This window comes from Chelon labrosus, assembly GCF_963514085.1.
Source record: "Chelon labrosus genome assembly, chromosome: 19".
Lineage (NCBI taxonomy): Eukaryota > Metazoa > Chordata > Actinopteri > Mugiliformes > Mugilidae > Chelon > Chelon labrosus.
The window spans coordinates 2314918-2335565 of NC_140352.1; the positions used below are offsets into that span (position 1 = coordinate 2314918).

General features: G+C 40.6%; 2 protein-coding genes across 2 annotated transcripts; both read right to left on the reverse strand.

Annotated features, from left to right (window-relative positions):
* Window positions 1-238: 238 nt before the first annotated feature.
* trim16 (tripartite motif containing 16) lies at window positions 239-10044 on the reverse strand. Its single transcript, XM_084567851.1, has 6 exons — window positions 9355-10044; window positions 5223-5318; window positions 4737-4970; window positions 2889-3060; window positions 2590-2685; window positions 239-1065 (listed from the first exon to the last, which is right to left on the reverse strand). The coding sequence occupies exons 1-6, from the start codon at window positions 9907-9909 to the stop codon at window positions 464-466; spliced, it is 1755 nt and encodes a 584-aa protein (XP_084423977.1). The 5' UTR covers window positions 9910-10044; the 3' UTR covers window positions 239-463.
* A 1702-nt stretch (window positions 10045-11746) lies between these two features.
* On the reverse strand, window positions 11747-20007 carry fads6 (fatty acid desaturase 6; the record flags this gene model as incomplete). Its single annotated transcript, XM_084567273.1, has 6 exons — window positions 11747-11896; window positions 12518-12697; window positions 14705-14892; window positions 15038-15218; window positions 15862-16028; window positions 19758-20007. 6 exons carry the CDS (start codon window positions 20005-20007, stop codon window positions 11747-11749), a joined length of 1116 nt encoding a protein of 371 aa, XP_084423399.1.
* Window positions 20008-20648: the final 641 nt, after the last annotated feature.

Consider the following 20648-nt stretch of genomic DNA (forward strand, 5'->3'; position numbering starts at 1 on the left):
ACGTCTATGACGACTGTTACTCTTCTGTCCATCACCACAGTAAGCCCCGCCCACAAACAATCTGATTGGCTGTCAGATCTTTGCAGGAGCAGAATCAGTTCCCAGCGGAAAGACTCCAGATAAATCTTCCGTAAAAATAAATAATCTGTAGTAGATCTTTAAATTGGTCCGTCTCCCGAGCTAATCCACCCTAGCGTAGTGAAACTGGGAACATAAACGGACATTTTGTTTCTGCAAATGAAGAGGCACATGTGATTTTTATTTGCATACAGAAAACACAAAACATTTCTGGTAACAGTAGTCCCGAAAGTCACACAGGAGTTTAAATATGGCCCAAAGATGCTCAGATTATTATTTGTGTAACGAAAAAATAATCTGCTGTAAACAAGTTTAACAAGTCCAGCATTTCCACATTTGAGGTTTGCACAGTTGGTTTTTTGTAAATCTTCCAGGTAAACGTTCTTTACGCGACAACGGCGGCTCCGTTCGCAGGTGAGGCAGGAGGGGAGGGGCTTTTCACAGGTAAAGGGTCCCCAGGAGCCACCAAGGCCACGATGTTCTCCTTCTTGGACAGCCAGAAGGCCGGGTACAGAGGCTCCAGGAACTCGGTCTGGTACTCGTGGATGAGCGTCATGCCGTCGTCCACCCCGTAGAAAGCCAGGAGGCCTCGGCTGTAGTCCACGTAGACGCCGATGCGCGTGAGCTTGTCCACGGTCAGCGGCGTCTCCACGTCGCTGTGCCAGGCGGAGAAGGTCCGGCCGTTCCACTGGAGGCACCAGGAGAAGTCGTTGCCCGTGATGCAGCTGTTGCTCTCGTTGCCCTTGCGGTCGATGCTCTTGTAGGTGACGCCGACGTGCGTCCCCTCGCCCCGGATGTCCACCTCGAAGTAGTGGCGGCCCAGGTAGAAGCTCTCTGAGGCCAGAACCTGGCGCCAGTTCTCGAAGCGCTCGGGTAGATCCGGGTAGGGATGCTGCCACGGCGTGGTGTTGGTCACCTTCCGGTTCTCTTCTGTCAGACGGAGGAACTTGTGAGCTGTGTCCCCGTCGAAGCTCACCTGAGCAGCGTCTGTGGAGGGACGGGATGAGATAGGACAAGATGAGATACAACAAGACGGGACAGGACGGGAGAGGACGAGACAAGATACAACAAGATAGGGTGGGGCGAGATAAAAGACAAGATAAGAGAAGACAAGACAATACAGGACAGGACAGGATGAGACGAGATGAGACGAGATGAGACGAGATGAGATACAAGAAGACAGGACAAGGTAAGACAAAAAACAAGATAAGACAAGATACAAGACAAGATAAAATAAGACAAGATGAGACAAGACAGGACGGGGCAAGATAAAAGACAAGATAAGATAAGACAAGAAAATACAGGACAGGGCAGGACAGGATGAGACGAGATAAGATACAAGAAGACAGGACAAGGTAAAATGAGATGAGACAAGAAAGGAGTGGGTATAAAAGACAAGACAAGACAAGACAGGACAGGACAGGACGAGATGAGATACAACAAGACGGGACAAGGTGAGACGAAAGACAAGATAAGATAAGATGCAAGACAAGACAAGATAAAATGAGACGAGATGGGACAAGACAGGACGGGACAAGATAAAAGACAAGATAAGAAAAGAAAGAGTAATACAAGACGAGACAAGATCAGGTAAAACAGGACGTGACGAGACAGAACAGGACAGGACAGGGCGAGACGAGACGAGACAGGACAAGGCATAATAAAAGACAAAAAACAATAAAAGACAAGACAATACATGTTAAGACGAGATAAGACAGGACAGGACAAGACAAGACAGGACAGGACAGGACAGGATGAGACAAGATGAGACGAGATAAGATACAAGACGAGACAAGACAAGGTATAAAAGACAAGACAAGACAAGACAGGACAGGACAAGATGAGACAAGACAAGACAAGACAAGATAAGACAGGACAGGACGAGATGAGACGAGACAAGACAAGACAAGACAAGACAAGACAAGACAGGACATGGTAAGATAAAAGACAAGATAAGATAAGAAAATAAATAGTAATACAAGACGAGACAAGATCAGGTAAAACAGGACGTGACGAACAGGACAGGACAGGACAGGGCGAGACGAGACGAGACAGGACAAGGCATAATAAAAGACAAAAAACAATAAAAGACAAGACAAGACGAGACAATACAAGTTAAGAGGAGATGAGACAAGACAAGACAAGACAGGACAGGACAGGACAGGACAAGACAGGACAGGACACTACCTGCCAAAACAAGGATAAGACAGGACAGGACACGGCAAGACAAGTTAAGATAATATAAGACAATACAGGACGAGATAAGACGAGACAAGAAGACTTGATCCCAGAGAGTATTTAGTTCCTCCAGAGACACAGAGTGAAAATAAACTTTAAACAGAATAAAATAAAATAAAAGGAAACAACTGTGTGAGAGTAAAGAGTAAAGTTTCATTAAGTTTTAAAGAACTAATATTTCAGTTAACTGAAGAGTCCAGACTGTTCAGATGTCCCACAGGTAGATCCTCTGTGTTTCTATAAATTGTAAAATAAAAACTAAAAGCCGTTTACATTTGAGGAAGTCGTCTCGTGTCTCTGGGTTGGGGATGGACATGTTCTGTTTGGCTGCAACGATCTCATGGACGGTCGTCTTTATTCCCATTTTATCTGCAAAGTAAAAGAAAAACATATTTAACATAAATGATAATAATTTCTGTTATTTGTATGAACCTGAGGAGAGAAACGAGTTTTAATGTTCAGCAGGTGACTCATGAGGAACAGGTGAAGACTGAAATGTTTGACATATCTGAGGACAAACTATCTGAACATGAGGGAGTCTGTCTCTGCCACGGCCAGATCTCTGTCCTCACCGCTTTTACACGTCTCCTTGACTTTGTCGATGTAGGAGGACACCAGCATGGCACACAGCTCCTGAGTGGAGTCCACGATGACTCGGCTGAAGGAGTTGAGACGGTCCATCAGACCGATGTAGACGCCAGGAAGAGAGATATCAGCGGCTTCCTTCTTCCACTCTGAGTACTCCTGGAAACAAACAAACACACACACACAGAGGCGTTCAGGGGCAGTGGGACCTTTCTGCTTTAACATGTTTTACAGCTACAAGTTACTGTTCTGAGAAATTCATCTGAAAGTCATCAGTCAGGAAAACTGTTGAGACAAGCTGCAGCTTTATGAACTGAATCTGGTGGTTAGTGCTGACGCCTCAAGGCCAGAAGGTTCTGGGTTCTAATCCCTGGTCATGCTGGTTAGGATCATTCTCTCTGTGTTAGTCCTGTGATAGACTGGAGACCTGTCCAGGGTGGAACCTGCCTCTAGAACAATGACAGCTGGGATAGGCTCCAGCTTGAATGAATGAATGAATGAATGAATGAATCAGTTTTGACGCCAACCACCTTTAACCACTGATGATCAGACGACACAAGAACTGTCCTCCAGCCCAAGATTTTAGTTTCCTCTATTAGTTACTAGAACTTATTTATTAAGGAGTAAATAATAATTTAACTCTCTCCATCAGCCTTCTGGATTATTATAATTATTATAAATCCTTCCTATGGATATAATATATATTTATTTCTGTCTCTGTTTCTTGTACATTCGTTCATATGCAAATTTTGTATATTTTTTTGCTTACGGTATTTTATTTTATTTTACTACATTTTTACTTTTATTTTTATAAAATATTTTATCCCATTTTATTTTATTTTACTAGATTTTTATTTTTATTTTTTATAAAATATTTTATCCCATTTTATTGTATTTTTTATTCAATTGTTTTATTAAATATTTTATCCCATTTTATTTTATTTTACTAGATTTTTACTTTTATTTTATTTTTTTATTTTATTGTTTTATTTTATTTTATTTTGTTTTATTTTTTATTCTTTTTTATAAAATATTTTATCCCATTTTATTTTATTTTACTAGATTTTTATTTTTATTTTTTATAAAATATTTTATCCCATTTTATTGTATTTTTTATTCAATTGTTTTATTAAATATTTTATCCCATTTTATTTTATTTTACTAGATTTTTACTTTTATTTTATTTTTTTATTTTATTGTTTTATTTTATTTTATTTTGTTTTATTTTTTATTCTTTTTTATAAAATATTTTATACCATTTTATTTTATTTTACTAGATTTTTATTTTATTTTTTATGAAATATTTTATTTTATTTTTTATTCTTTTTTATAAAATATTTTATCCCATTTTATTTTATTTTACTAGATTTCTACTTTCTTTTTTTATTTTTTTAATATTTTATTTTATTTTATTTTATAATATAGTATTTTTACTTGGGGTTCTCAAGAGTGTTTTTTTATGTTAACTGAGCTACTGTGACCAAGCAATTTCCCTTGTGGCTCAATAAAGTCTAATTTATTGTCAAACTTTCTATTTTTTAAATTTATAAATAAACTATTTATTCTCTTCTGCCTTCTATCGACTATCCAGGTTCAGGATTCCTCAGTAACTGACGGGGAAAAACTAATTCTAGTGGGTTTTTATTAAATAGAAATGAGTCAAAATAAGGACTTTTTTTTTTTTTTTAAGCCATCTTTGATCGTCTGCAGTCATCCTGATTGGAGCGTCTCTAAAAGTTCAGGCACGGTTTCTCCTCACTGAGACAAATCAGTATCAGCTGATCAGTGACAGAGGACACATGTGGCTTGAATATTTATCTCTACTGCGATCGTACCTGCAGGAAGTCCACGTCGTTCTTGTTCTTGGAGAGTTTCTCCACCTGCGTCTGAGTCTTCTTCAGCTCGGTGCACCTCTGCTCCAGGTGGACCCGGATGCCCTCGGCCTGCCTCAGCGCCTGCTTCTCCTCGGCCTCCAGGATCTCCGTCACCTCCCTCTTGGCCTTCTCCACCAGCGTCTGCAGCTCCACGAACTGCTCCTCGATCACCGCTCGCACCTCCGTCACCGAATTCTGTCAAAGTTTAAGTACGTGGAAGTGACTTCATTAAACATTCAGGCCGATAACACTCAGGAAGTCGTTGCATAACTTTGTCGTGACTAAAGGGGAATCCTGATGAATCACAGAAACCGGTTTGTTGTGGGCGGCTCCGAAACGGCTGGGATTACAGGTCAGACCAAAAATATCAGCCGCCCACGCGCATTTGATAAAAAGTTGTGCCACTTTGTGCGATTACTCATGAGGTTACTCGTGTGTTGTGTTTACCTCGATGGACACGGTGTTGAGCTGGAGTTTGTTGATGGCGTTCTCCGCCGCCGTCACAGTTTTGGACATCTCCGCCTGCTTCTCACTCAGCTCTTTCTGCGAACGCATCAAGACACAAAGCACAGTCCACGTGAAGATGTGACAGATGTAAACACGGCCTTTCAGGAAAACTCTGTTGTTTCAGAGCTTCCTGTTGTCCTGTTCTCTGGAGGACGGGGAGGAGGAGGAGGAGGAGGACGGGGGGTGGTTACACATCTGATTCTTGTCTTTTTGAAAAGCGCTGGCTTGTCTTCAGTCTGAATTCCTGAGGCAGGTCCAGGCAGAGCTGAAGCGCCAACCAAGATATTTGCTCTTCTTAAAGTTCAGACCCTGAAGGGAGAACAAGCCCCATCGTCTCACCACTCAGCCTCAGGAGGTTAAAGTTTAGACTATTTCTACAGCCCGCAGGTTAAACACTAACTCAGAGAAAGAGACATGAGTCAGAGAAGTCCTCTCGTCTGACTCCTCTTTGCTCAAATATTCAGCGTTGCGCACACACAAACCCTTTTTTAAAAGAGCTGTCAATCGATTTGATCGCGATTAATCGTTTATAGTTACCGCACAATTAATCGCAAATTATATTTTTTATAAAAATCAGCATTCAATCGATATTTTTCTATTTTTTTTAATCAACATGGGAGTGAACAAATACGTCTCATGGATGAAGAAATCGTATTTGTTTCAGTGTGTTTACACTTCAAATGACCTCATCGGCGTCTTGACCTACATTGACCTCTGAGGAGTCATCGCCTGGAGGAGGTCGGGGTGGACGGTGACCAAGCAAAACACTCGACTCACGCGGAGTCAAGTGCTCCAGTCTGTGGCTCCGGGCAGCTTCAGTCAAGGCTAGCGAGAGGAATCTACATTTAACCTAAATAACAGCGTCATTGTCAAGAGGAGGTCAGGGTGGATGACGGGCGTACAAGACACTCGGGTCACACCCAGACTCCTGACTGTGGTTCTGGGCAGCTTTAGTCAAGGCTAAAATCTAAATTTAATCTAAATGGAAGTGTCTAATCGTGTCATTGTCAGGAGGAGGTCAGGGCGGATGATGGGCGTGCAAGACACTCAGACATTTCATAATGATAATGATAAAAGAATGACGAAGAACATTGTTCAGAATAGAATAACAGAATAAAACAATAAACAAAAAGCTGCTGCATCACCTCCTCATTTCCCAAACTACGGGTCAAACATGAATTAATCATATGTCAGGATTGTTACTGGTGTTAAAAGGAATTTGAAAAAACATGTAACATCATTAACACCGAGGAGTGATGACGTTTACCTCCCACAGTTTGTCTCCAAAGTAGGTGAAGAAAAAAGAGAAACCCAGAAGAAGAAGAAGAAGAGTTCACTAGTATATAATTTATATGTGTTAAGAAATAAAGAAGAATATAAAAGATATTAACTCTTATACTGAGGTGACTTTAAACTGCACTTTACCCTTTTTATTTTACTTTTTTTCATGCTAGTTCGATGAAAATCTACAACGTCATCTATTTTTACCGCTTCTTTAAAGTTGAATTAAAATTAAAATGTCACGTGTTAAAAGTATGTTTTGCTGATGGTAGTGGAGGAAGTAGTAACCACAGAGCCTGAATACGTTTAGCCTCTGTGGTTACTACTTCCTTTTTTTTGTTGATGACGAATGTAAAAGAGAAACTTCTTCACAGATGATGTCCTGTTGTATTTTACCAAATGTTTTCCTAGTATTGTAGTAGAGTAATAAACCTGTACAAGTGTTCCCATGACCTCGGCTTCACATTAACGGAGGTGTATTTGCTTCTTTCAACCTACTTCAAGTTAAACTTCAGCCTCTTTCAGCTCAGATCTCACTTACAACTGACTTCTTTAACCTTTAAATAATCAAATCTTTGCTCAGATAGATAAAACAGAAGCAGAGTTCGGCGCTGACAAGTCTGTGCACGTTTGAAAAACCTTGAAGGTGCTTTAATCCTATCATTAAATCCTCCGCTAAGAACCTGGATCAGAAATATCTCATCTGGATTATTTTATTTTAGAATTTCAGACCAAAAAGTGAGTTAAAAGTCTTTCTAGTTGCAGTATTTCTTTAATCCAGTGTGACGTGAACGCAGCGTGCTGTGTTTGGCTCTGGATTCAAGTGCATCTAAACTAAACAAAGGTGGGTTACGTAACGATGTAGGACAGCAGCTCTGAGCAGGAAGTTATTTTAATCTGCTGGCGTGATCAAGGAGCAGCATTTCACTCTACAGATTTAAACGTCACTTCTGCAGCTGGTTCAAGTATTTTTCACCTGCCCATCCAGGCAGCGTTCCTCTGAGCCGTGTTTACGTTCCAGCTCTAACGAAGCAGTATGAAATTCTGCAGCGACGCACTGAGCAAATAACAGGTGTGGGCTAAAAGCTGCAGATCTGTGCAGGAATCTCGTCGGGAAAGTTTGAACCTGAAAGGTCGGCGACTGTCAGGAAGAGACAAATGAGGCTTCAGACGAACGACTGGACGGATTGAGTTTCCAGAAAGCTGCAAAGCCTCCGAATCAGAGCTGTGATGCTCAGAGAGACGCTGCTATATATGAATGTCCTCTCCAGGGTGTGGAAGCTCCAGTGTGGATGAGATTTAAAGGATTATTTCTGACCTCCTACAGCAGATTAATGACACTGCAGCTGCCACGTGTTGTTCTTTTGACGCCCAAAGCTTTTATTTACTGAAAACCTGAAGATCTGTTAAACCTTTACCACAGATGTAGATGTGAGACAACGAAACCACACAGTCTGAGAGCGCTTAGAGTTAAACGCACAATAAATGACTTTAGAAAATGTAGAAAAAAAGAGAAAATCATTTAAAACAAATCTAAAAATAAAATAAGTAATAAATATTATTAACACGAAATTATTCAGATCATTTAGAAAATGTAAAAAATTCAGAAAATAAATATAAAATGAATTAGATTTTAATTTCCCAAAATAAAATAAATAATTTAAATAATAAAACTTGTACAGTTAGGGAGCACTGGAGGTGTATAATAAAAAGCAGCTGATTTAATAATTTATAATTTTATTCATAAACTGTAAATTTAATTTTTTTAATTAATACGTTTAAATTTTGCCTCCTAAATTAGACCAACTGGTGCTATAACACCCCTGACAAACTCACTTTACAAACTAAATAAAAATAATAAAAATATATAAAAATATTCTGATCAGATTTGGTTTAGAAAATGCAAAAACAAAAATCAAGAATACTATAATAAATCTAAAAATAAAAATAAATAATAAATATTATTAATACGAAATAATTTATAAAATTAAAAATTCTGAAAAAATATGAAAATAATTAGATTTTAATTTCCCCAAATAAAATAAATAATACATATAAATAATAAAACTTCTACAGTTTGAGAGCTCTGCAGGCATATAATAAAAAGCAGCTGGTTATTTATTTATCAAATTAATAAATTAATAAAATAGACTCCTAATTTAGACAGACTGGTGCTTTAACACCTCTTACAAACTCACTTTACAAACTAAATAAAAATATACAAAATATACAAAATATTCTGATTAGGTTAGACAGCAAATAACTCGGTTTATAAAATGTCAAAAAATTTGGGGAAAATGTTTTAAAGAAAGATTTTAATCTGCTAATTTTGTCTGATAGGAGCTCTAAACCCTAAACTCACTCACTTTACAACTAAATAAAAACAATAAATAGTCGGAGTATTTCCTCGTCTCCAGGCGAGAACAAACTGTACATGAACAGCGTGTCCACTTCAGGGTGTGAAAGCTGCAGCTTGGATGTTATTTAAAGGATTATTTCTCACGTCCACCAGCTGATTAATGACACTACAGCTGGCACGCGTTGTTTTTTTGACACTCAGAGCTTTTATCTGTCTTCAATTCACCCGAACATCTGTTTATATTAAATCTTCAGATTGCTGCTGCCGTTAAACAACAATATCTCAGTGAGATATCAAACTCTTAAATGAAAGATATTTGGCTTCGATACGACCAGAGACAAACGTTAACGTTCTACAAACTGGAGGAGTCAATCAGATTATTATTACTTTAAGAAGAAGAAGAAGAAGAAGAAGACAGATGTGAAGTCTTACCTCTATCCGTTTGCGGGCCTCCTCCACGGTGACGGTGTTGTGGCCCCTGTGCTCCTCGGTCACACAGTCCTGACAGACGCAGCAGGCGTCGGCGCAGCAGAACAGCTCCAGGGGCCACTTGTGGCTCTCGCAGGTCCGCCGCTCGATGTCCCTCAGCGGCTCCACCAGCCGGTGGTTCTGGAACTTGGGGTTCTCCAGGTGGGGCCGGAGGTGGGCCCCGCAGTACGACACCAGGCAGGTGAGGCAGGACTTGAGCGCCCTGCAGGGGCTCTCGATGCACGAGTCGCACACCACATCGTCGGGGCCCAGAGGTTCCTCCTTCACCTCTTCTTCCTTGGTCTCCTCCTGTGGCGGCGGGGGCGTCTCCTTCTCCTTCTCCGGCTCCTCAGACTCCTTCAGGTCTTCCTCTGTCATCTTTGAGTCCTGGTCCTCTTTTCTGCTGATCACAGGGGCCTCTGTTGTCCCGTTCAGCTTGGGGCCAGACGTGTCGGGACGCTGGAGACACTCTGCCGGCTTGTCTCCGTTCAGCTCACCTGCTTCCACGCTGTCAGCCATGTCTCTCTGCCGGGCTCCACTTCCACTCTGTGAGAGGAACTGGCTCAGCTGCTTTTAGCCAGTGAAGAGCCTGAAGGCCACACCTAGATGATGTGAAGGCTCATAGTTTCAGCCTAAACGCCTCCCGCCCCTGGAACCAGGCAAACAACACCCCCCCTCCACCCCCCTCGATGCTCAAGCAGCCACAGGGTGGAGCTCACTCCACCAACCAGGAAGGTGTAGGGTTGCATTCCTGCACATGTTCTGTGTTTGAACATTAACTGGAACGAGTCCTGGGATCAGTAAACATCAAACCTCCGCAGGTCTTTAAACTCACCACGCTGATGAACTCACCCACGGCTTTGTCTGCTCCACCGTGATTAAACAGTCCTGATAAACACAGAGGAAGCAGCGTCTGCAGCCTTTTGTCTGCTCGTCTTCTTCCTCCTTCTGCTCTAAAGTTCAAGTGGAAACTCAGGAACAGAGTGAAACTGGTCCGAGAGCAGCTCCAGAGCAGACACCGCCACCAAGCGACCAGAGCAACACTCTGACACCAGGAAGAGCTGAGAGAGAAAAGCTGGTGGTCATGTGACTGATCGCGTGTGTGCTCAGCCAATCAGAGATCAGACCGGTGTCTTCCTCATTGTTCCTTCTATTCAAAATAACCTACTTTTTTTTCTCTCATTATTCTCTGAAAATTAAATGTTTTTATACTAATTTTATGGGAAATAATTTAAAATTAAAAAAATGTAATGAAATAAAAAAATTTAATAAAAATATTTTGTGTGTTTAGTTGAATTAAAAAAATACAGCTTTTATTATTAAATTTAAAAAAAATGTGTAAATGTTTTTGAAACATATCCTTACAGTATTTGTTTTGGTGGCAATTTTTTACTTAAAATGCTATTTTAAATAGGAAATAAATAAATAATTAAAACATTTAAAATATTTTATTATTTTATTTATTTTTTTAAATTAATGGAAATTTATTTATTTATTTTACATATGTTTTTATGGTACATACTTAAAAATTAAATAATGAAATAAAATAAAAACAAATAATACATAATTAAATTAAGCTTCCTTTTTATTTAACTTAATGCAAACCCTTATACAATTACAGATATAGTAAATTTAAATTCCAAATTACTTTTAGTTCCTTTTGTTTGTATGACATGTTTTTTTATTTTTATGTTTTTTGTAGTTTTATTCCGTTTCTTTTTTTAAACTGAACACAAACCAGTGCATTAATCCCTCTAGATGTGTGTTTACTGGAATAAAAGACAATAAAACAACATTTAACACATTAAAATCATGTGAACATTTATTCTCAGAGAAAGAAAAAAAGATTCCACACCCACTTAAAGACACGTCCATGTCCTCGTGTCCTGCAGCTACAGAGGACAAATTAACAAATTAACAAATGAATCACAGAACTAAAAATAACCAAAGATTTATCAGGTTAAATAGAATAAAAAATAAAATAAAATAAATTAAATCTATATCTATAAATCTATATCTCTAGCAGAGCTCCCTTTAGTATTTATGTTTGAATCATCAGTTTTGAATCAGTGTTTTCATTTATTATTATCTGGTCTCAGTATTGTTTTTACTAGATTCAAAATGTGAATAAAAATGAAACAGATTTATAACATGCTGCTTTTAGTTTGTTTATTATTATTATTCTTGTGTTAAAATGTGAACAACCAAATGCTGGTGTTTGTGTTAAACCGTCTGTTAAAGTGTTGGATATTTATTCAGTTAATAAACTTTTAAAAAACAAAACAGTGTCAGCTGATAATATTAATTACTGATGGAGGTTTCAGTCTGAACAGTTTTTCCCTCGGCCCCCCCTCCATCACTGAACTCCCACCAGCTCTGTGATGGGAGGAGCAAACACCATCAGTTCCTGGTATTTGTGGAAGAACAGGTGGAGGCGGGAAAGGTAACCGTCCTCCTGGTAGGGAAGCTGCTTTTCAGTCAGATACTTGGACACGACAGGTTTCACCTGCAGAGGAAGGACCGACAGCAAGTCAAAGGTTTTAAGAAATTATTCTGAATTAGTTTCTTACTTTCTGACTGTCTTCTGTCCGTCTTGTATCATATTAAGATAGTAAACGTTTATACTGCACCTAACAACGTCTAGGACGCTAATGACTAGTCTAAGAAAGCTAGTTTTTATAAGGATGCTAGTGGCTAATCTAAGAATGCTAGTTGGTATAAGAATAAAATAATACAATATAATAAGAATAAGCCTAGGAATACCATTACCGGTCTACAGAGGCTAGTTGTTAGCAAAAGGGTGCTAGTGACTAGCCTAAGAATAGTAGTTGCTAGTCTAGTAATGCTAGTTTCTAGTGCCTTGTCCATAAATGCTAGTGTCTATAAGGATGCTAGTGATTTACCTAACAATGCTATTTGTTAGGAGGATGTTAGTAACGAGCCTAAAAATGGTAGTCACTAATCTAGTAATGCTAGTAGTTAGCTACATATCCAGTGTGTTGCTTAGAAAAAGTTGATATTCTAAAGCTAAACTGTTTCTAGGCGCTGACAGCTGCCTAGCAGCCTTGTTCTCACAACTTATGGCTCACGTTGATGTGTTTTGCGTCGGCGGCCTCCAGCGTCGTACCTTTAAACACATGTTGTCCGACAGGAAGGGGAAGAGATGGTGCTCCACGTGGCAGTTGATCAACGAGTGTCCGAACATCCAGTCCAGCAGAGGGTTCCGGGGCAGGTTCAGGACGCCGTGGGTCATCTGGTAGATTCTCTTTGGTCGTCCGGTCGGGGAAAACATCGGCAGACCGATGTGCTGCGATTAGAGAGAGAGAGAACCAGTGAATGACAGTGCTAGCTTTTACAATAATGCTAGAATCAGAATGCTAACGACTAGCCTAAGAATATGTAAACTGGAGCAGCAGCGTACTTGGTCATGCCCCTGAAATGCATTCTGGGATACCTGGCTGTACAAGGTTCACACAGTTTACCTTTGAATGCTTCCTTGACAAAAAATGTGCAAGACAAGTACTTGGACGGTACTTGATCTGATGGTACTTTGAAGTGGAACAGTGCTTGGGCAGCGACTGACGACGTTTGACACAAGAAGAGATAAGAACCCATGTTGAGAAACGTGTCCTTATCTCATACATAGGCTTGATTACTTTAGTCTGTGACAGAAGGTGTGAGCTAAAGCCTGAAAGAAGACACTGGTCTCTTTCTGGAATGGCTCGCCACGTCTCACCTGCCGCCTGACGCCAAGTCTCTAATTTATGTTGTGGCGCCCATGTTGGGTCACAACACAACAGCGACCAGATGAGACGACATAAAGTCCTGAGTCGGCTGACACTGTGCAGTCCAGCGCTGCAGATTTTCCCATCTTCTTTTCCAACTATGCTAAATCAGAGTTCCCACATGTGTTTGTCACTGATGGAGCAAAACAAGGAGAACACTGTACCCAACATTACAAGAGTCAGTGTGTGAAATTAAAGGTTATCCTCGGCTGGAAAGCACAAATCCCACGGAGCAAGAAGTCAGGACTCCAGCCAACAACAACTCCAGGATAAACGGGTCAACAGGTTTTTGGTTCGACCCCCTCCCAGCGAGAATAAACAGGCCCCCCGACCCCCCTCCCCGTAGATCCCTGCCTTCACTCCAAGAACCTGTGTTTTCTAATCCACCTTCACACACTTTGATCAGAACAATGCACAATGAGCTGCAGGACTCGAGCTCCATCTGGGAAACTCATGCGTGAATTGTTCCTTGTTATCCCCTCAGTTCACAAACTGGTCTGATCTACGGGAACACAATGCTGCATTCAACGGCCTCAACAAGGCCTCGTTACAAGACAGAAATAAATCTGATAGAGGTGAACATGTGTGTCAATAACACGGAGGAGAAAAGAACGGAAACACTGATAAAAGAAAGAGACTTTGTCGTCATTGTTACATAAAACTGATTTTGCATCACATGCACTTCACATATTTCTTCATATCTTTACTATTCTGTCATATTTTTAAGTTAATTTTACCTTCTGTGTTGTATGTTTTGTAATGATTAAAGGACAATTTGGGTTTATTTTGATTGTTTATAATAGAAAACACGGATCCAAACACAACTAGATAAGTTAGATTCACATTTAAATAATTTACTTAATCCAAAAACGACGAATCTTGATGTCTCTGATGAGTTGAGTAATTATCTTGATGGAGTCAAAGAAACGTTTGGATCAGAGATTCTTGTTCCAACTTTGGTTGAACCATTAACTTTGATCATCAGGTCGAATTTATGATCTGATCGTTCTTCTGGAGAGATCTTTGTTGGTGGACCACTCCTGTGGAGGGGGACAGTCGTCTTCAATCTGTCTGACTGTGGATTATTTGTGGGTTCCAAACTCTTTAGAGATGGTTCTGGAACCTTTTCCAGCCTGATGAGCAACAACAACTCTTTCTCTGAGCTCCTCAGAAAGCTCCTTTGTCCACAAACATGTGTTGTGAAGATCAGACTGAGACAAATCCCTGATTTATTGAAACTAAACCAGGAACTGAACCACACCTGAGTCTCATTACGTTGATGGAAACACTTCTGAACACATGGACTCTGGTTTAGTCCTAGAGGAGCACCTCTCTGATATGTAATATTGGCTCATTTTGCTGCATAAACAAATACTTAGTCTACTTTAGGGACTTGTGTGATAATCTGCTGATGTTTTGAGTCGCTGTCTTCTGGTTTTATGTGACAGTAAATAATATATTTTTGAGCTGAACGGAGGAAAAAAACTCAAAATGTAAGACTTTTTAATAGAAGACTTTCTTGTTCTCACCTGGAAAATGTTGACATGGATGTAGGGCACAGAGAACATGGCTCTGCACACCAGCATACAGAGCAAGGCGCTGTAGGGCGACCTGAACCCGGACACGTTGATGAGCAGCCAGTACTGAGAGTACAGGCCCAGCGTTACCATCAGGACCGTCCTGATGACGTGGACCAAGGACTGGCCTCTGAGCTGGCCTGCAAAATCAGAAACCATCACAGGCATGAGAATAAACTCACACCACAGTGACAGAAACAAGGTGAAGCCGAGGCTCGAAGAGAAGTGTCTCAACTCTGTGCTGATTGTCACATTTAATGTTGAAATACTTCAGCTGTCTTTTACCGAATGCGACGAGCGGCGTGATGACGGGCACGGCCAGGGGGGCGATGAACAGGTAGACGGCGCGAGGCAGGAAAGGCGCCTTCCACACGCTGGAGTCTCCCAGGCCGATGACATTAGTGTGAGCGTGGTGCATCTTGATGTGAGCCTGAACGCCGGCTCGCGCTGAGAACGAGCCGCAGATCTGAGTGGACGGAGGACATGTTGACGAACATCGAGCCAACAGAGCTGATGCACACTAGACCGACTACTTTGTCCTCGCTGTGGTTTGATAAAGCTGCTGATATCTGGCCCAGAGCAAACGACAAGAAAGGTTATGATGACAGGAGCTCACTGAACTGCTACTGGAGGTTATTAAAGCTTCAGTTGGTATTTTAAATATCCCTGTTTTTAGATTCATACTGATTTAATTTAACTTTATCTTGTTTCTGAGTCTCACATGATCAATGCTTCCTTGAAAAACCTGTTGTAAACAATTTGAGACTTGTCATCTGCCCCCTGGTGGATTCATCCATGCTCTGCAGTCAGCATCTTTTGGCAGCCCTTTCCAAAATGGAAACAGCAGCGGGTACAGTGTTGGCTGGGCACATTTTAATTAAGACCAGGTGTGAACACAATAACTTAAAGATGGTTGGATGTTAATTAGATGTCTGAACGAGGCCTTTGTGCAGGTTTATTTTAGTCTTAAATCTTTTTTAAATGTCCAGTTGCTCCTTTTAGCGTGTTGCTCAAGGGCGCTTCATCAGTCACATCTTTAAATGCACTGCTACAGATCTGTATGTGGCATGAACGATGACTCCGCTCCGGTCTATTTCTGCACATCTCACCTCGATGAAGAAGACGGCCCAGAACTTCCCCCAGGTCTGAGACTCGGTCAGCGCCCCGTGGCTGGCCAGGTGCGCCCCCTTGAAGGTGATGACGCCGTGGGTCACGCCCATCAGCAGCACGCCCGCTGAAAACCACAGGAACCGAGAGGAGCCGAGCAGCAGGAAGGCTGCGGGACAAAACACGATGTTATATCTGAACGCAACCAGATAAGAGCTGCATCAGCTGACTTCAGGATCAGTTGAGATTGTATTGTGTTGTTTTTGTCTTTGACTTCGCACTGTTCAACAACAGCCCCAACAGGCTCACTATCACTGAAGGTCAGGAGTCACATGATGCTAACATTTACAGCTGAGCCTTTAAGAATAAAGACTTAGTTTGTTCTGCTCAGAAAACTTTATTATGGTTTTGGTTTTAAAGTGTACAGCAAAGGATGAATGATTAGTAGAAGGGCCGTTCTGCTGGCTTCAGATTCAACACTACAGTTAGAAAAAGGTTTAATTCCAAAGTATTTTTTGAAACATTTTGTGGACTAAAAATTAAAGAATCACTGAAATACTTTGTAGATTTCATAGAGGAGACTAGAGGTTATATCTGTTCTTCTAAAGATTATTTTTGTGACTGTAAATGACTTGTGATTCAGCAGTAAGCACAAAAATGTTATTAAAATATTAATTCTGAGATCAGTAGAACAACTATGCTTATTACTAATTAATTAATTACAAGATTTTATTTGTAAAAAAATATACGTAAATACTAATAATTGTGTTGTTTTCACCGCCCTCGAGTGGCTGTAGAAAGTATAACAGGAGCAAAGAAGGACCGAGTCCACTCCTTCAGGGACTGGGGGTGGATTCACGTTCTCTCTAATTTTGTTTACATCAGATAGCTTTACAAATGTTTTAAATCAGTTTTCACTGTTTGTGTTTATAGCAGATTTATATTTAATTTCAAATGAGAAATGTATTTTTCCCTCTCTGACTGTTTTGGTATTTTGATATTAAGTCTTCCTGCTCCACACGGACCCCCCCTCTCTGTTCAGGTTGCTTGGTTCCTTCCAACTACCAGAGTTCTGCAGTAACCAAGGCAACAGCAGAAGTCTGAGTAGAGCCACGAAGCGTTGCTAACCGTGGCGAAAACGGCAGTTTAATATTTAAATAACCAACCCCAGCTCACATCGTGACAGTATTATGAGTTTTTAATACACGTGTAAATGTGTAAATGACAAAGAGTTGCAGAATATCCGCATTTAAAGTGACTTTAACATCAGTGGTTAGCCCACGAGTAAGCTAACAGATTTAGCTAGTTAAAAGCACCGACAACATACAAAAGGATAAATCTAGAGTTAAACAGTGTGACAATGAGTCTTTTAACACTCAACAGTAAACACATGTTAGCTAGTAGCTTTACCTTGTTATGTTTTGATGTTTTCGTCAAAAAAAAAAAAAAAATGAACACAAAACCTGTGTAATATATCTTCTAATAACAGACGATGGACAAAATTATGAATCTAGGGTTTAAAAGTAAGTAAAAGTAGAGAATGAGGATTTTCGCAACTCAGTTTAAGCTATCGACGCAGGTTAGCTAGCTAGCTAGTGTTGGCTAGCCTAGCTCAATATAGATAAGAATATAACATAAGATGTTCATGTCCTCAAATTTAAAAAATAAATAAATGTCAGAATCTGAATTTTTAAATTGTGCAGACACATTCCTGCCACTTAATACAATTAATTATGTTTCTTTAATGTTTGTACGCCCTCTGGTGGAGGTAGAAATTATGACAGGAGCAAGACGGAAGTCATGTGACCTAGTTGTGGCTGTCAGGGCGGATAAATGGGTCAAGAAAACATCGATTTGCCTGCACTCCATAACCTCAACCACCTGTAGATTAACCTTATCTTTATGGGCCTTTTTATGTCTTGAATGGATCCGGAGACTGAAAATTTCAAACAATTCATTGACCAATGCAACGATAAAAGATAAGTAGAGGTTTAGAGAGTAGATTTGATTAAATAAAGACTGTTTTAGTCTTGCAACAGAGGGAAATATGTATGTATGTATGCTTTAAGTGGACTAATGGACCCACAGTGTTGTTCCCACAGAGAAGTGTGGCTCAACGTTCAGTCACTGACTGAATCTCTAATCCGAGTCACCTGGAAGATCAGGTGAAAGAATGAAACTGGAGGCGACGGTGCTGCTTGTATCTGGCGCCATGTTATCACACATTAACAGCAGAGTGTGCTGCTTTTATTAGTTAGTCCAATAATCACACTTTAGCAGAATTTGAGCATAATGATTTTAACCTGATTAAATCTCTGTGATGTTTGAATTTAAATTGCTGTAGTAACATTTCCGGCAGCACCTCTAACAGCAGGGTTTACTGTCGGTCATATGTTCTCTTCCCGACCCGATAAAACTCTACGATGTACTCTACGATGCACCTCATATTTCAAAGCAGCTATTTTAAGGTGATAAGTCACAAGCTCACAAAGTCTGATTCCTCTTCAGTAGCACTCTGCAACTAAATTCAGGTCAGAAGCAAATATTTCTAATCCTATCACATACTCTTAAGACGTTTTAAGATGCATTTTTTCTTCTTTTTTTAGGGAGAACTCGGAAAAAGAAGCAAGGCTGCTGCAGAACTAATCCACATCAACTGCAGCCACGTCTTCAAGTGTCCTGTGGTGCAGCTAAAAGATCAACAATGAGTCACAATGGACAGCAGTCCTAATTGAGGTCAGTAGCTGGCCACCAGTGACCCACATAAAATGGGACACCATGAATTGGCAGAGCAGGAGCAAGGGGAGGGGGTTGTGAGAAAAAGTTTGAGCCAAGTTTTCTGCAGACAAAAATGAAAGAATAAGACGATAAGGGTGGAAATTATTTGATTAAATTGAAAGTAATTGACTAATGATTTGTGTAAGGTTGACTGTTATGGATTTGTTTTGTGCACATTTTTCTTCATTTTGCCGTTTATAAGGAACAAACTATGAAGAAAAACTTTGTAGAAAATGAGCATTTTTCATTATTTGCTTTGTAGAGACCGAGCGATTATTCATTAGTTGATTAATAAGACTTAACTTTTTATTCTGAACAGTTATAATGTTGTTTTGAAGAGGTCACAATGAGCTCTAGGAAACTGTGACTGCATTTTGACATTTTGTAAACTTATTTATCAGTTACAGAAAAAGTATTGGAAGAATATAAGTCTATTTTTGTCCAATAAAGAGTCCAAAACACAGTGTTTTTTAATTTTCTAGCCACGCGGGACGAAGAAAAGCACCATATATATTTACCTAAATCCTCCTGGTCCACTCAGGAAATGGATTTTTGATTTGTTGCCCTAATCAATAAGTTGGAAGGTGAAAAATCAGCGGCTTGTATGTGATGCTTAAAGAAAAGGCAACGATTAATCTGAACTCTACTGTCTTTGAGGGCTTTTGTCTTCCATTTGAAAATAATATTAACTTGGTTTACTACAGTCCTACATCAAGTGACTGTAAAATATTAAAAGTGAAAAAGTGCTTCTGTAAGAAAGGCATATAAAACAGTATCGTCAGCATAACGACAGACTTTAAGAGAGAATGAAAGGAGCCTGGAATCAGCTTCCTTTGCCTACAATTAATTTTTTATTTTGTGGTAGAAAGTTGTCCTGTCGCTAAAAAAACATCAAACAACTAAAAAAGAAATAAAGATTAATTATAAAAACACCAAAAAGTACCAGAAAGATGCAAAACAGCTGCTTTTCAGTTGAATAAATTGCCAATTAATACATTTTTTTGCAGCAAACTCATTTATAACTTAAAGCTGCAACGTTTTTAGACCTTCATAGTTCATCCTTAACATGATAAATGAACTCATTAAGTGATCAGTCACTTGAGGTCACTGTGTTTCTTACCAGGTGGCAGACAGAGGAACGCTGCTGCCAGGATACAGCAATCGATCCCCCTCCTCTCCCACCAGCTGCTCTCCTTCACCGTCGTCTGCACCAGCCTCGTCAGCTCCATCATCACCGACTCCTTCTCAGCCTCGTCACCGCCTGCCCCGCCGTTCTTCACCCCCGACTCCCCCGTCATCCTCCTCCTCTCAAACGTCTCCCTCCCGTCATCCCGACCCACTTCCCTCCACTCCTCCGGTACATTCTGCATGCTGTCCACCGGCTCAGAATAAAGTCCTCCTGGGAGCAGCTTGTGCTAAACACTGCAGCCCGGGCATAGAGTCCACAGGTCAGAGTTAGCGTTGCGAAAGTCCTGAAGCATATAGTCAGAGAAGTCCAGCCCCCTTTTTCTGCTCCTCCAAGAGCCCCATGTACCCTCCTCTCCTACTTCCTCCTCATCGCTCTCTCTTCTTTCACCTCCTCCCTCGTCAGCTGACTCCTCCTGCAGTCCAGCAGCGGTGGAATTTATTGACCCAACGACGGGATGGATCAGAAGAATCCTCCTGAAACACACAACAACACAAACACTGCAGCGAGCTCACGGTTGACTCTCCCTCCTCTCTGGTGCCTCATCTATATTGCATGACGCTCACCCCCCACTCTGCTTCTCGCATTGTGTCGGATCCTCTCTCCCCCTCTTCCCCTCCCACCTCCTAACCTTGGCAAACGTCCTGGGAAAGGGAGAGGCAGGAGTGGAGGGTTGATTAACAGTGGCTGATGTGAGTTGTGTTTATGTGTTGGCGCAGGTTGACAGTAGTATAAATACGTGAGATGTATCTGGTGTCAGGGCTGCTTTGGTTCTGGAGAGAAGCCAGTTGTCGGGGCTTGACGCCGTCCTGACTGCAGTGTCTT

Excerpts from the sequence above, each read along its gene's own strand:
- trim16 (XM_084567851.1), bottom strand. The coding sequence starts at position 9,909 with ATGGCTGACAGCGTGGAAGCAGGTGAGCTGAACGGAGACAAGCCGGCA. Across the intron at positions 4,971-5,222 it reads TCAACACCGTGTCCATCGAG|AATTCGGTGACGGAGGTGCG; the intron begins GTAAACACAACA and ends AAACTTTGACAG. Across the intron at positions 2,686-2,888 it reads CAAGGAGACGTGTAAAAGCG|ATAAAATGGGAATAAAGACG; the intron begins GTGAGGACAGAG and ends TTTACTTTGCAG.